Genomic DNA, 17,246 nt, shown 5'->3' with positions numbered 1-17,246 from the left:
CGAGTGTTCGAAGTGTTTTCGGAGCGCGAGCATTGAAGATGCCAAGTGAGATTTTGGCGAAACGTCTGCAGGATTCCAGTCGGATGCAAGATTTGCAGGATTCCAGTCGGATGCAGGATTCCAGTCGGAGTTCAACGAGCGAACGGATGATATCCCGGAATATAGTGTCATATATATATATATATATATATATATATATATATATATATATATATATATATATATATATATATATATATATATATATATATATATATATATATATATATATATATATATATATATATATATATATATATATATATATATATATATATATATATATATATATATATATACAAACAAACTGTTAATTATTGGGATCACCCCAACTTCGATGGATCGCCGTAAAGGGAGCAATACTAGGTCCGGTAGATACATTCCCTTCACATCGTATCACCCTAAAAAAACAAAAGATCAATATGATTGTAGCATTGACTGATCGCATTAAAAAAATTTGTCACCATAGTCTGTTAAATAAGAACTTATTGTTATTAAGGAACCTACTAATTAATAATAAATACCCACCATCGTTAATAAATAAAATTCTCTCCTGTAATAGTGCCACTACAGACCTGCCTAATGCTTTACAACCACAGCTTAATGTTAATAATGAGTTGCCTAGTTTTGGCAAACTACAGTATATAGATAGATTGTCCCCGGCTCTGATTAGGATCTTTAAAGATACTAATATAAAAATTGCCAATTACAACTTAAGACCCCTCAAATCTTTCTATTCCAATCTTAAAGACATTACCCCATCGTTACATAAATCAGACGTTGTATATTGCATTAAATGCTCTTGCAATTTAATTTACATTGGTCATACTTCACAGAAGTTAAAAAAACGGCTAACACTTCATAAAAGTGATTGTAAGTTAAAACCAAATATTACTAGTTTAAGTGCTCATGTCAATGATACCGGACATAGTGTCATGTACGATGAAGCGGTAGTATTAAAGAGTGAAAAGAACCTCTTCAAACGTAAGTTTTTAGAGATGTGTTATATTAACTGTTGTAGTAATAGCCTCAACAGAAAGAAGGATGTTGAGGGTCTTAGTAGCATCTACACCTATCTTCTTAATCAGAGTCGTACTGCGAAGCATAAGCTACCAGAGTTTTTTGATACGGTCAGGTTGTAGTGGGTTGCTAAATTTGTTGCTATTAATGTTTAAAAACAGTTTTCTTTCTTTGTTTCTTTCTCCCCGTCCTAAAGGATTGTTTCTAATTACCCTTAACGTTAACTTCAATAACGTAAACATAGTTATATAAATAGTGTACAATGGGTGCATATTTGAAAGAATTCTGTTTGAAATTCCCTCCCTTGTTTCGTGTTTTACATATGTTGTGGTTGGCTGTACAGTTGGTATCATTGACTGGTTTTTTGGTTGTGGCTTTTTTAGGTTATTGCGAATTGTTAATAAGTTCCCGCACATTTAGTTTTCCTTCTCGACAATACGGAGTGTCATTTGTAACAAATCGGCTATTTTTTTTCATCTTTTAATATTTTATCAATCCAGATATTTTATTGACCTTAACGTTTTATGTTAGTTGGATTGTTTTGTAACGTTGTGGTGGATGTTAATATTTTTTACAATTGTAAAATTTTTTCCATAAATTTCATCCAACGAGTGTTATGTTGATAGTTAGAACGGGCGAAACACTTTATTTTATATACCAATGTCATCTCTCTATATGTAGAGGTTGAAAGAGGCGTGTTGTGTAAGTTTTTTTCACTATTTTTTGGTTAGATTGTTAACTCTGATGAAGTGTTTTTTTTTGTTCTCTATATGACTTAGTGTCCTGATGAAGCCTGTATCCATGGGCGGAAGCTATATATATATATATATATATATATATATATATATATATATATATATATATATATATATATTCTCACGTATTGATTCACGGATGGAAAAATGTGATGACACTATACTCCGGGATATCATCCGTTCGCTCGTTGAACTCCGACTGGAATCCTGCATCCGACTGGAATCGCGGAGCGCGAGCATTGAAGATGCCAAGTGAGATTTTGGCGAAACGTCTGCAGGATTCCAGTCGGATGCAGGATTTGCAGGATTCCAGCCGGATGCAGGATTCCAGTCGGAGTTCAACGAGCGAACGGATGATATCCCGGAGTATAGTGTCATCATATATATATATATATATATATATATATATATATATATATATATATATATATATATATATATATATATATATATATATATATATATATATATATGATTTTATGTCTTATAACAAAAACAAAATATGAAAAAATTATCCTACTATCAGAAATATGTTTTTTATGTTAAATTTTAAAAATGTTGCTATTATTGAACAACCAACAACCTAAGCAATGCAATATGTATTTCAAATTTGAAGAATAAAAAAGGACCTGACAATGTGTTTTTTATTAATATTTGTTGTTATTGCTTTGTTAATGGTTAATTGTGTTGGTTATTGCTTCTATTGTTAAATGTTTTTGAATTATTGACACTTGGGTTTACTTTTGATGCACTTTGTCTATTTTAGACACCTATAAGAACTAAACAATTCAACGTAGCGCAGAATTACTTCCACATTCCCAAACTAAAAATGGTGTCATTTGGTTCAACGTAAATCATGCATGTTAAGGTGCCGTAATAAGGTAGCACTGATGTGGATACTATGACATAGCGGACTAGAAGGTGATAAAAAAGCCAACCTCCTGGCAAGGAGGAAAGCGATGACACCACCAATAAATCCACAGATCACGCCAACCGGCGCGATATGCAATCAAATAGTGGACAAGTAGACAAAACTCAAACATACTGGCGGCGATTACCATTCAAAGACAGCGATAGATTTCTAGATTCCTAGTTATAGCCAATTTTTGTTAAAGGAGTAACATAACTTTTAATTTTTTGCGAATACCGGGCACACCATGTATATTTTTCTAAATTACCAAGATTCATGGCACTGGATCTCGCGGATATTTTCGTCCAATAACTTTTTCGATCGCATGGTTTTCGCGATTTCTTCCTAGACCCTTGCAAACACGATCCTCGACTTTTCTAAACAACAAGATTAGAAAAACAATTTACAAATTCTGCGAGAATTCATAACTAGAAAATTAATGAACCCTTTACTTTTAGTGCATATTTAATTACACCTGTCTACAAGCTACCTTATAGCTAAGATAGCTTGTACAATTTAATTGATGCTGTATATGTTTATATTATGCAAAGTTAAGTTTAATGTCAAATTTTGGGCTTTAACAGTCCTTGGCTGGGGTCAGATGTCTGATTTTCTTGGCCCCTTGCTACTAAATTTAATTCGGTGTAAAATTTTGTTAACGTTAAAGCAATAAAACTATTTATTAACTCTAAAAATAGGTCGACTCACTTTGTCTCTCTAGAAGGAGGTTTAAATTCAAAAGCCCTCTGGGGAACGTTTGCTTCAGACCTCATGGGTGCCTCTGATGTTCTGGGTATAAATACTTGAAACTCTAAAATAAAAAATTGGTATTCGCTTTCAATCTCAATCTAATTATAGTACCGTCTTGGGAAACATTTTCGATTTCGGGACTTCTAGAAGGTAACGGCGTGGACAGTGCCGTAAAAAAAGGATTTCCAGGGAAAGCTTTGCCGGGATCGGCTCGAGAGGGGGGGTTAAAATTGAACGGGTTCTTGTTATTGCTTAAAAACGGGTTCTCCGTATTCTCCCTCTTATTTAAAGAGTTCGTGTTGGACGGGTTTTCGTTGCTGAAAGCCGCGTCGTATCGTCTGATATCGAAATTTGTCGGTTCAGCTGAAAAATCAAAATCTATCAATTGTTCCGTCACATTTGGTTGTTGGTGCATAATTACCGACGTCGGAATCGCCAGATGCGACATTGTCAAATGAACTTGGTCTACTGGCAACAGCGGGCTCGGGCGATGAAAACAAAGGCATCACATCTATCCGCAGCTTGTGTTGGAGATTAATGGTAGTCAATATGGGCACCAAAGCAACTGGAAAGGGCAAGTCAATTTAATGCAGTCAGTTTTAGCCTTAAAGGTATAATTGTATTTTTTTTTGCTGAACAGCTTAGGATTTTATTTATCTTCTCATTAAAAACAAACACAATTCCTTAAAAAAGTTGATGCTGTTGATATTAAGAACTCCAGTTCTTGACATGCTAAAATATTTGAATAAATTTTTAATAAAAATTCTACATCTACAAATCTTTGTGAAATTACTCAATATATTGCTGACCGATTGGGCAACAAAAGTCAAGTTGATGTTATTTATCCAGATTTTGCTGAAGCGTTCGACAATGTCACATAATGCCATTCAGCAAAAATTATTTAACAATTTTGTTTTTCATAATAATCTGGTTAAATGTCTTATTATGCAATAAGTGTAGTAAACGGCATTTGAGTCACGCGTTATTTGGCACGAGCGGGGCGCAGCGAAGTGAGTGTTTAAGGACGAGTGACTTAAAAATTTTACCAAACGTGTTGCATGCTATAATTTTTCTACGACCCTTGGTTTTTGGGTGGATTTGTGCAAAACAGCACGAATACCTTCTCTGACATGACCGTCAGAATTGACAAACGTCAAAATTCAAGCCGTGCGGTAAAATCTCCGAAACATCCGATTGCTCCCAAACCCGTGCGGTGTTATCCCGGAAATGTCCGAAGTGGCTCGGATGCATGATACAAGAAAATCACGTGGTAAAGTGACACTTCCCGCACGCTAGATCGGGGTATAATTAACTATTTTACAGAAGGGAATAGAAAGAATCATATTTGTATATGAGACCACAGGGAGTTGTTGCAAGCGGTTAATACTCTGACTATTATTAAACAACGTCAGGTGTTCCACAGGAATCTTGGCCCATTGCTTTTTCTTTTTTTATTATTGATTGTTGGTATATGATTCCAAAATATTTTCATATACTCATGATCTAGAACTTTATGCTATAATTAAAAATTACATTGACTGTCTAAAACTTGAACAAGCATTACATCCACGGTGACATATTTGATGCTTGAGTGGCAAGAAGAAACAAGTGAATTTAAAATTGTGGAGATACGGAATCCTTGGTGTAACTTTTTCGGGGAAAATATAAATGATATAATAGGTAGAGAGGTAGGTAGAGAATATTGTTCTTTTAATGGAATCCTTGTTATGAAACTCATAAGTAGAATATCGAAAAGGTCTAAAATAAGTTTCCGAGATATCTAAATTACCGTGAAACTGGTGGGTAAAGTCTGTTCATAGATATAAGAAAGTTACTAACTGATACGAATTAAGGAAAGACCAGGGCAAGCTGTAAGAATGAAATATGGCCGAACAGGTCCGTACTTAACACGGGGAAAAACATTGTTACGACGAATGTTCAATGGGATTAAATATACAATGGTAAGTTGGAAGCCTTAAAACTGTATGTCCTAGATTTTTTGCATAATTATCATAGACGTATTCCTTTTGTAGGTTCAAGCTTTGTAGAACCTCAATTAATTGCTTTTTGATATAATCCTCGTGAAAATAAGTGTCGTTATTATACATGTAGTTTTGGATTGTTGCTTTTGTGTCACGAGGAAGGGGTTTTAGTCAACTGTCTACAGCGATAACTTGCATTGTCCATTACAACGACGCTATTAGGAGGAATGCTTGGAACTAGATTGTTTTTAAAGCAACTTTCAAATAAATCAGCGGTGGTGTCTTCATGGTAATCCAGAGAAGAATCTTTAATATTTTTCGCAGACAAAGAAAGTCCATTTGGTATCCAACCATCTTTAGAGCCAGCATGCAAAATAGTTATTCTTTTACCTCTTTTTGATGGGGCGTTTGTTTTACACTTATCAGCTGAGCCAACCCAACCCTTTTCCGGGGTATCATAAGTGTCGAACCAGGTTTCATCCAAGTAAATGAATGGCCTTTGTTTTTCTCTGTAAATCCTAATTTTTTCTAGATATTCCAGTCGCCACTTTCGAATTCTAAAAGATTCCATGAAAACTTGAATTTTGTCAATTTTTTTCAATCTAAAACCCATATGTTGAATACACTTCCATAAAGTAGTTCTGCCACATTTAACACCGGTTTCATCTTTTTCAAGCCTCCTAATTAAGATATCTAATGTAGGCACGCTTTGTTCCTCGTATAACTGGTAAATTTTACGCCGTATTATATCTTGATCACTTTCATCTACACTCGAAAAAATGTCAGCATCGCTTCTTTTTTTCCTCGTTGAAATGGGATTAGTCACAATTTTCCATAAAGTTGATGTTGGAATTTTCGTCAATGTGGCCGTTTCTTCTAAAGATGCTTGCTTGCTGGCACCACGTTCAATGAGATTCAAATAAACATTGTTTATAAATTCTTTAGTCTCAATAGAATAGTGTTTTCTACATTTGGGCGGGAGCATCTCCTGAGATACACTAGACTCGCACATATTTTGCATAATTCGCACACGATTCGAAACACACTGTGTTACACACGAAATAAGAATGATTACTAATAAACTTAAACTAAATAGTATACCAAACTAAAGAATATTAGACACAGGTAGGTATAAAATTATTTCCTATTACGGACCACAATTTTACCTAAATTTAAATTACGAAACTTTAGGTAATACTCTTGTTGCATTGTATGTTAATGACCACTCTAGGATAATCCCATTCAAAACAATTGGTCACTTTCTTATATCTATGAACAGACCATACCGAATGCACATACCAAAGGCAGACAGTATGGAATCATACAATCTTCATTCTATACAAAGATTAGAAATTTTTGCGTTTCAGTCATTTTGGCAAGCTGAATTGTTGATTCTAAAATTATAAACGTGAAATCTTAGTCCGCGGCGTAACTTATAAAATCGGAAAAGCTTTGTTCTGTTATGAGAAAAAGGTACACTTCATTGATATAGTTCAGATCATCAAAACCTGAACAGATGCTTTGAAACCTGATTGATAAGGTTTGTTATACTCACGGCCGAAAAGAAAGTTGCTCTGAATGAAATATTAAAAAAAAATTAAAGATCTTATTTTATAACGAACCAATATTGCCGCTAGCTTACTAGGAATAGGTGAACCCGTACAAATCAAATAACCATTGACTAAAATTTTGGTAACTTTGGGTGGTATCCGGTTCCACATGGGGAAGAGGACCCTGTAGAAAACTGGCCTTCCATGCATAATGTCATCGATCACCTTTTCTTTGTCGAAAGCTAGTTGAATTTTTCCATTGTAACCCTGAAAGAAATGAAGATGTATCTGAGATTGCATAATCTATATATTTCTCCCAAAGAAAAAGTTTAAGAGTTTTAAGTAAAAACAGACTCAAGAAGAAAAGTGGATTCCTCTTGCGTAGTTTGTTGATGAACTAAACTTGCTGATGTTTCCCTTATCAACTTTTTGGATTCTTCAGAACTTACCTGCAACTGGTGACCATTCGCCTCTGTACTTGCTTAATTTTTTTTTTTTTGAGTGGGGCGGACCTAAAGCAGGGGCATGAACGTTGTCTCGGATGATTGATTCCCATATTGGTTCTAGATTCAAATTTTCCCGTCTTAATTGAATAGTGCTTGTCAGGAATATGTTTTTCTTGTAAATATTATGAACAAATACGAGGAATGACCCAGAGTTTTTCTTCATATGTTCATAAGTTTGGCCATACCCAGTTCCCTATTAGTAAAAAATCAACCGGCGCAATAAGAATCCAGAAGTTTTCTAAATAGTATTACAGGAGTGTGTGAAAGCTTCTTTGAAAAAAAACTTTGAGCCGTACAGAGTGAGTCAACGATAAAGTTATGAGAAAATTGTAAATACAATACAAAAGTTGTAAGATTGTTAGGGTCTACAATTTAAAATTATTTTAAAGTATGTAGGGTATCTCAAGAAAGCGCGACGCATAAAACATAAAACGGAACACCCAATTTTTAGTATTTTTATTTTGTTTTTAAAGTTCTTCAACTGTTTTATCAATAATACATACCTAAACCTAATCGTTTTTCCAACATTTTAATTTTACTAAGAAAATAATAGTTTTAACACTTGTATTATTAAGATGACGTAAAAGATATATGCAACGGAATTTTAACTAGATGCTACAGGCTGTTCAAAATAAACGAATATATGCGGATCATTTTAAATTCAACAATCTCGATTTTCTTAAATGGTCCCCCATATACCTAGATAATTATTTTTTCTAAAAGATCTTACAAAAACCTACAACTTTTATTAAGTATCGCATATATCTGTTTTCCATTTTTGATACTTTGCGATTTATTTTGATTTTTCCGATGTTTATCCTTCTTTTCGTCAAAGACTATTGGTATAACATTAGTTTGTCTTGACAAAATGACCTTGTCAAATTTTTATCTGACAGCTGAGTAAATAAAGTCATAAAATTTATTGTGTTGTCAGTAATTTATTTAAAAAATTTAGTATGAATTTTCCTAAAGCAGAATTAATTTAATTTATATACTGGGTGAGGCGGAAAAAATAATTTGTTGACAGTAAGACTTTATAAGGCGAAGTGCCAACATAGACCTATACCAACTACACAATATCTTCAGTGTTTAATGTAACAGTTTGGTGGTAAAAATGAAAGTGGTAAACCGCTATGCTACAAATGCGCAAAAACAATGGAAAATTTACTTTAAGTTCAAGATAATCCCCAGATGAGAAGCTATCAAGTAGCTAGCTTATATGATACATCCCAATCTATTGTTAATCTCAGCACTATTCCATATGGAACTACACCAAAAACTTCTAGACCGTGGTTTTGAACAAAGGCTAAACTTCTGCACCGTTATAAATGAAGCAACAGAGGCCGATGAAAATTTGTTCTCTAAATTAATGTTTTCTGACAATGTTACTTTTCGCCTTAATGGTGCAGTTAATCCTCGTAACATGCATTCTAATTCAACAGTTAATGCATTCCGGGTACGGGAAGTGCAAAACCAAAACCATTGGTAACATATGCGGCGTGGAATAAAACATTTTAAAGTCAATTTTTCAAATAAACTTCCACAGGGTATTGTAATATTAATTACAAAATTTCTGGATTCCTCCTGCCGTCGGTTGTTGTTGAGTCGAATTTGCTGACGTTTCGCCAATCATGCTGTTGGCTTCTTCAGCGCTTAGCTAAAACTGGCTCGCATTCTACTCTGTACTTGCTTGTATATTATTTGAGTGGGTGGACCTAAATGAGGGGCATAAACATCCTCTCGGATGACTGATTCCCATTGTTTGGTTGCTTATAGATTTCTATGGATTCTCGTATTTGTCATTGGTAGAAGAATTGATTACATGCACGAATTTTAAAAATTGAACTGAAGAGGCTTTTACTTGATGAAAATCCATTTATCAAAATAAATAAGAACTAAAAGTTCAGATTTTCACGAAATTATATATTTTGACATGACACTTGTTTCGACAACACCGTGTCTTTATCAAATGTAATATTTACAAACTACCTGCTACTATATATACCGAAAAATGAAAATAAAACCTTAATCATTGTTGTTGCGAGAATTTAAGTTCAATAAAGGAGAGGTATTTAAATCTAATTGATCGTTAAGCAATACATTTCAATGTCTCATTTTGTTAATCTCCATGACTTCCAATAAATTTAATTTTCTACTTTTTGTGGCTGTATGTAATATATCAAAATTGTCGTCAAAAATGTGTTTTTCTGTGTTTAAGTGTGTAGCATAATTAGAATCTAGACTATTATTTTTAAACGCTTTTATATATTCGTTAATACGTTTCTTGAAGGATCTACCTGTTTGTCCAATATAAATTTTAGGACAAGATCCACATTTCAACCTGTAGGCACCTGATGTTTGGGATTTTGGACGCTTCGGTTTATTGTTTTTTAAACATTTTCCTATTGTGTTGTTAGTTCTGAAAGCTATTTTTAAACCACATTTTGACAAATGTTTTGAAACTTTTTCACTAGGTTCTCCAATGTATGTAATTGTTTTAAACTGTTCGTGTTCTGTATTAGGTTTCGGATAAATAGAGTTTACTGTTGTCTGTATTTGTTTTTTATTTATAATTTTATCTATAATGGACGGATTGTAGCCGTTGTTCAGTGCAATTTGTTTCATGATATTAAGTTCTTTGTTGTAATTTGCTGTTGGGAGTGGCGTATTAAGAAGAGTTAAATGCAGCCATTTTGTGTGTATAAGGGTGATTTGAGCTGTTATGTATGACTGTGTCCAAGTGTGAAGGTTTATGATATATTCAAAAATCTAATTGGTTTTGCACTTTCGTAATAAATAGTTAAGTCTAAAAAATTAATAGAGTTATCCAGTTCAATCTCAATTAGATTTAAATACCTCCCCTTTATTGAACTTAAATTCTCGCAACAATATTAATTAAGGTTTTATGGTCATTTTTCGGTATATATGATAGCAGGTACTTTGTAAATATTATATATCATTTTCCTGAAAATCTGAACTTTTAGTTCTAATTCATTTCATTCATTCATTCATTTCATGTTCTTTGAGCCTGATAGATATTTTTCGTTCGGTCTCTCCAATGTATTCTTTGCCGCATATACATGGTATGCGGTAAACTCCTGGCCTCTGAAACGGAATTTAGTTTTTCATGGACGGAAGATGTTTATTTATTTATTTATTCTTTTAACGGTTACACCATTTCACAAATTTATCTTACATATTAAAAAGCTTTATATTAGATCCACAGGATATTCTGGTTAGTTTCGACGTAGAATCCCTCTTTACTAAAACTCTCAAGATCATTTCAGATATATTAAAATCCGAAAATCTTGAATCAAACCAATCTTAATTGAAAATTGTTTGTCTAGTAGATATTTTTCATATAACGGGTAAATTTTTAAACAAACTTCGGAAACAGCTATGGGTTCTCCCTTAACACCATAACGAACATAATTATTGAAGCCTTTAAGGAGAAAGCTCTCGACATCTTCCATCTGAAACCAAAATTGGCCTCATGGTCAAAACTCCCTGCTAGATTTTCTTAGACATTATACTCCCTAATATACGTTTTACCGTCATTCTGTTTACAGAAAACCTATGCGCACAGAGCGACACCTTAATGCATTTTCACCATCCGGCCCAAAAATCATCGGTTATCAACTCTCTTGTTTACCAAGCTGTAAAACTATCTCAGTCACTGAACCCAGAAATAATACTACTTACCTCTGCTCTTCTCTCTAATAATTTTAATATTAAAGATAGAGGATTCCATCATAAAATTCACTTCCGTTTGAGATGCCAGGAGTGTGCAGCATTCCATGCATATGCGGCAAAGAATACATTGGAGAGACTGAACGAAAAATATCAACTAGACTCGATGAACATGAAAGATCCTTACAACTAAGACAAATAAACTCATCAGCCGTTGCCGAACACAGTTACGAAACAGGACATAAGATTTTATTGGATAAAATTAAAATTCTTGTATCTAATCAATTCTTAGACCAACGGAAAATCCGAGATTCTATAGAAATCTATAAGCAACCAAACAATCTTTACCGCGACTCAGGTCACCAATATGGGAATCAGTTATCCGAGACGGTGTTTATGCTTCTCATTTAGCTCCACCCCCCTTAAACAATATTCAAGCAACTGCAGAGTAGAATGGCGACCCAGTTTCAGTTAAGGGTTGAAAAAGCCAACAGCATGATTGGCGAAACGTCAGTTAGTTCAACTCAACAAGAACCAACGCAGGAGCAATCCAGAAATTCTCTAAATAGTTTAAAGTTATTGGATTGCATACTTTTTTTGAACCAATTAAACATTTTCCAGAATGATTTACCTCAACTTCTTTAAGAAATCCAACAAATGTGGTTTCAGCAAGATGGAGCTCCTCCACATTACCATCGAGAAGTGGGATAATTTTAAAATAATTATCCGCCGAAATGGGTGGTTCCATTGGATGATCTACTGGATCAACTGACCTAACACCACTAGATTTCTTTTTGTAAAAGATCGTGTGTTTGTGAATTCCTGCAACACCAGAAAATAGTATCGAATAACACCGCTTATGCTAAGGAACGTCCAACAAAATATACGAAAAAGACTTATCATAATTAAAAATAAGTTAATTTGTACTAATAGGTATTATTATTGCTTGCCTTTTCTGTGAATTTGAAATTTGACCCTTATTTTCATAAAAAAATGCTAATAATTCTTGCTTTATCTAAGGTTTCAACAAATTTATTTCTCCTGTTCAGAAAATTCCGTTGCATATATCTTTTACGACCTCTTCGAATAATGCTAATATCAAATATCGACAAATAATAGCGCTCTCGTAATGTGTGAAAACTATTTTTTTTAAATTAAAATATTGAAAAAAACTATTGGGTTTAGGTTATTCTTAATTGTAAAAGGTGAAGAATGTCAAAGCGAATTCAAAAAAAATTAAAAATTGGGTGTTCAATTTTTGAGGCGCCCTGTATACTTTAAAATAATTTTAAATTTTGCACCGTAACAATCTTTATGTTTGTCATTTTCTCATAACTTTGAATTCAATGAGACCGTTTACTCGTTCTGTACAGAGGCGAGGATATCCGTGCATTACTAGGCATTACCTCTACGACATTTCCTACGGATAGTTCGATGTCTAGTTGAATTTTTCTCTCTTGTCCGGTGTGTTCCACTTTCACGATACCTATCAAACCACCGTTTTCATCCCTCCTGTATTCGAAGTTGTCCGGGCAAGGGCTGGACAGATCGAACTGCTGCCTGGGGTAGGGTTTGTAGTGCATGTGATTTTTAAACATTGCATTTACCGCGGTAACAGTTAATACGATACAAGCTATCAAAGCTATGGAATGCATTTTCGTATACAAACAATATAAAAAAATAAATAGACTTAAGTAGTAATAAATACTATACACACGTACGTACACATACTATGTACACTGGGTCGTAATTTGGACTCTGCCTGAGGTTTTTCCGTTTACATTTGACCTAAAAAAAATAAATTGTTAAGTGCATTTTAAGTTGTTGGTTAAATGAATAGAAATTAAGTCAATGATAGAAAAATTAAACGCTTTGCACATAGCGAGGTTCCTCAAATGAATAAAATTACCATTGACAACCACTTAATTTAAACTTTTAGACAATATTTAATAACCATTTTTACTTTTAAAAATCAAAAAAGAATACTAAGTTATTCTCATGTTTTCGAAAAAAAATTGTTTACAATTCCTTGCTCCCACTAAGCGAAATATTTTCGACGCGCAAAAGCACGTTTTTCTATTACTATGGAGAATGTGCAAATTAAATAATAGAATGATAAATAATACACAATATTACAATCTTCAAACCTCTATAAATTTCCTGAATTCTTAATTGCAGTTATTGTAGGGCTTTTAAATTTAGGTTTAACAACGGGTTCCAATTAAATTTGATTGGGCATGAAGTAATAAATTCGAATATCTCATTGCTTTCAATAAGTTTAGTTTACAACATTTTGATGCATTTTGATAAAATTGTGCATTTCTGAATTTAAATCAAAGGCATAATTAAAATCCGTACTTATATTTTTATACGCTGTTTTATGTTCGTTAATGCGTTCTATCTGGTTGTCACATATAAATTTTATGTCATTTTAACTTCTAGACTCCAGTTTTTTTATTTTTTTGTGAATTAGTTTTATTATTTTTTCTATGGTGTTTTCAGCGATTTTAAACGTGCCTGTTAGATGCTTTTATTATAAACGGCATTTGAATCACGAGTTTATTTGACAACAGCGGAGCGTAGCGAGTATCTTAAAAACTAACCAAACGTGATGCATGCTAAACTTTTTCTGGATAAATTTTTGAAAAACAACACGAATAGCGATGCTTCCCGCACGCTAGATTGGAAACAAATGTTGGTATCGGTGTGTAATATAGGGTAAATAGAGTTCAGAGTTATTTGAAAAAGTTTTTCAGTAATAACATTATCTACCAAAGAAAGGTCGTGACCAGTATTTAAATTCTTTTTCAAAACTTCCTGTAAAAAGCGGCATATTTAGCAGTCGGAGGTTAAAAAAATGAGAAGCTGGCATAAAAGGGTGATTTCAATCTATAGGTTTAAATGTTTAACTTATTAAAATTTTCATGAAGTAAAAAAAAGGCCATTTTAAACAGTTTTTTCGCCACAATTCTCACCTTAACTTTTCTGTTTATGATGTTTATTAAATAGTTGTCCAACTTCTAAAGCGAAATAATGTATACCAATTCACCACATACACACATATACCATCCTACCACATTTACAGATCATGGTGGGAAAGTGTTTTGATAGAGTTGATTTTCATATTTTATTAAATCAATCGAAAAACCTGTGAATTACTGGATTTATGCTTAATTTAATTAAAAATATAAAAATGACATGATCTGCAAAGCTTTTTTATGTCTCGCATTATATATAACCATTTTCTATATGGGAAACTCATAGCAAATCAAATTTTCAAAGAATGTAAGTGGTATTAAACAAAATAGTAAAAACATTACATGATTATGATAGACTAATTAATAAACCTAGGCTATTCACTTCACTTCTACAAAGGGAGCCTTAGGCTTTAAGAGGAACGAAACTGAAAATAAATTTCGTCGCGAAATTCTTCGTGTAGCTCAAAATTTTAGAATAGGATCGTTACTATATATTTAACATGTCAATCTAGTTTCAGGGTCTACTTTCTGAATAAATGAGATGGGGCTGCTAAAAGATATATTTTTTAAATTTGCTTTCCTCGATTTTATAGGAAAAAGTTCTGAAGGTCAACCCACACTTTATTCCACCTGCACTACCTGACTCAAAAAGTTTACGAAATGTCTTGGATCATATAGTTTTTCCAAGACCGTTAGTTTTTGCAAAACAACACGACTATATTCGCCGATATGATAAACATCAAAATTGCTAAACGTCAAAATTGAAGCAGTAAGGTAATATCTGCGAAAGATTGCTACCAAACTCGTGCGTTAATATCCCAGAAATGTTCGAAGTGACTCGGATCCGTAAGGAGCGAAATTAAAGTGGTAAAATGACACTTTCCGCACCCTAGATAGATGTATATTTTACAGAAGGGAGTAGAAAATAGTATATTAGACAATGAGTGTAGTAAACGGCATTTGAGAGACGAGTTCATTTTTTATTTTATTTAAACCAACAGTTTAATGTAAGCAGAACAATTGTTGTTTCCATTAATAGAAAGTGAAGACAAGAAGAAACGTTTGAAACGGAAAAGGATTCTGACAAAGAAACAGTTCAATTCAAGAAGATCAGGCGCTCGTTTGGATAGTCGAGGATGACCATCTCCAAAGCGCGAAAAACACTAGAATTCTGTCAGAGGAATGGGAGTGGTATGACGTATTGAGGGAAGATTTGTTGGTCACAGTTATGCCGAAATATTGCAATTCCCAGTGTGGAACAGCTTTAACCGGAAAATAATTATATTTTCCAACAAGACAACTGTCCTGTCCCATAAACATCTTTGGACTTGACATGGCGAAGTATAACAGTTCTAACATCAATCCAATCGAAAACATATTGGGGATAATGATGAAACGGCTATATCACAGCAATTGTATGTCTAAAAATAGCAAGGGACTATTGCAAGGAATTCAGGAAGTATGGAAAATTTTTGATTGACAAAGAGGGTCTCTTATTGCTTACAATAATGTGTTCAAACAAACAGTAAATGCTGATTAGCGCAAGAGTTTTTAGTAATAAAAATTGATTAAATAATACATTTTATTGTATGAGGTGGATAACACTTATCTTGTAGTTATGAAGTGGCTCACGCAATGGCAATGCAATAAAATTACGCGCTCTTAAGCCTTTTCTAAAATAGTTGACGATACTGCTAAACCGAATCATTCGATATCCTCAAGGAAAAAATATCCAACTCTTCCAGATATGCGTATTAATTTTTATTACTCAAAATGTTTGCACAAACCTGCCTTTATATCCAAATTTCAAAGTCAAAACAAACGTTGTTTTGTCAATATGTCATGTCATATGATGATGTCTATAAAATATAAAGTGCAATTTTCACACCGTATTTTTTTTTAACTAATTGTACTTTGTTAAAAAACTTTCAAACGAACTTACCCCGGAAAAACACCCCACTGCAATAATGTCACAAGTATTTCACCGATATTCGTCACAATTAGAGAGAACTGGTTTTTTTTTCGTTACCGCGAATCACCTTGATGACTAGGAAGCAAATTAGAATTTTTCGATTGGTCGACAATTATAAACAAACCGTCGTCAATAATAACGCACGTTACGACGACGAGTGTTAAATTGATATCCCGACTCGACGGCTTTGTGCCCGAAATTTTGCGCAGAATTACCATTAATGTCGATTTAATGATTAATGTTGCCCGTTACGAGACGTCTGGGTCTTTATGTAACGCAGAATTGATGGCTCTATAAGATCTAGCAGGCGGCTACGCTTAAACACGAATCACAGCCAACTAAATCGTAGGTAGATTGACGATGATCGGACCGCCTGTGGCGTGTTTTGTTTCCTAAACAAAAGAACAAACGTGCGCGCCTAAAACTTACTCGTATTAATCATATTCCGGGTACGCGGAAAATCCGAACGCTTTTGTGTGGGTGATGGCATGACGACAAAAAAAATATTATTAATAAAACCAGCGCGTTGCGCCTTTCGTAAAAGAAGGCACAAACGGAAACGTCTTGGATTTTTAAATTTTGAAAATGTTGCAATGATAACGTTTTTCACGTGATATCCAGGCATAGTCAGCTTTCTTTTTAACTCATAAATGTTGATACAGTAACGGATGAAATTATACCAATCAACATTTTTCATTTAGTCATTTAGGTTTTGCAGGCTAGATTTAATCCAAATAAGAATTTTAATTTTTGGTTAAATTTTTTATGGATACGAATAGTTGGAATACATACAGATAGAAAAAAATATTTTACAATTTCAGCTTCTCTAGATAACAGTTGTGAGGCACTATATGGTCTCGCATCTCGTCCTTGTGGCTAATCAATTCGGCCGGATGGTGCATGCGCTAGTGAACCGTCACTAAAGATGAGACAAGTACGACTTTAAAGTCAGTTTTGGTACTGTCTGTTACTAAAATGATAATATTTAAAACTTTTATCTAGATAATAAGTTTTACAATCTAAATTTCTAAAATATTTAGCATACCTATTCGACACGACAAAACTGTTTTGGCCCTGCTTGCTAGTCTTCTTGC

General features: G+C 33.6%; 1 protein-coding gene across 2 annotated transcripts in view; it reads right to left on the bottom strand.

The window, feature by feature from the left end:
• LOC132706839 (serine protease gd-like) overlaps positions 1-16,498 on the bottom strand; it is a 38,187-nt gene extending 21,689 nt beyond the window's left edge. Inside the window, exons 1-7 of one of the 2 annotated variants that reach the window (XM_060678421.1) lie at positions 16,123-16,497; positions 12,928-12,990; positions 12,609-12,762; positions 7,099-7,273; positions 3,896-4,039; positions 3,586-3,837; positions 3,433-3,535 (exon numbers count right to left, since the gene is read on the bottom strand). In XM_060678421.1, the coding sequence (XP_060534404.1) occupies positions 3,433-3,535; positions 3,586-3,837; positions 3,896-4,039; positions 7,099-7,216 (617 nt within the window). In that variant the 5' untranslated portion in view covers positions 7,217-7,273; positions 12,609-12,762; positions 12,928-12,990; positions 16,123-16,497. Of the gene's footprint in view, positions 1-3,432; positions 3,536-3,585; positions 3,838-3,895; positions 4,040-7,098; positions 7,274-12,608; positions 12,991-16,122 lie in introns of both variants that reach the window. The other variant, XM_060678420.1, reaches the window with a different exon arrangement.
• Between the last annotated feature and the right edge of the window lie 748 nt (positions 16,499-17,246).

This window comes from Cylas formicarius, unplaced genomic scaffold (genome assembly GCF_029955315.1).
Source record: "Cylas formicarius isolate icCylForm1 unplaced genomic scaffold, icCylForm1.1 PGA_scaffold_8__14_contigs__length_24414737, whole genome shotgun sequence".
NCBI classification, from domain to species: domain Eukaryota; kingdom Metazoa; phylum Arthropoda; class Insecta; order Coleoptera; family Brentidae; genus Cylas; species Cylas formicarius.
Note: the sequence above shows the minus strand (reverse complement) of the source record. Positions and strands in the feature narration are given on the sequence as shown.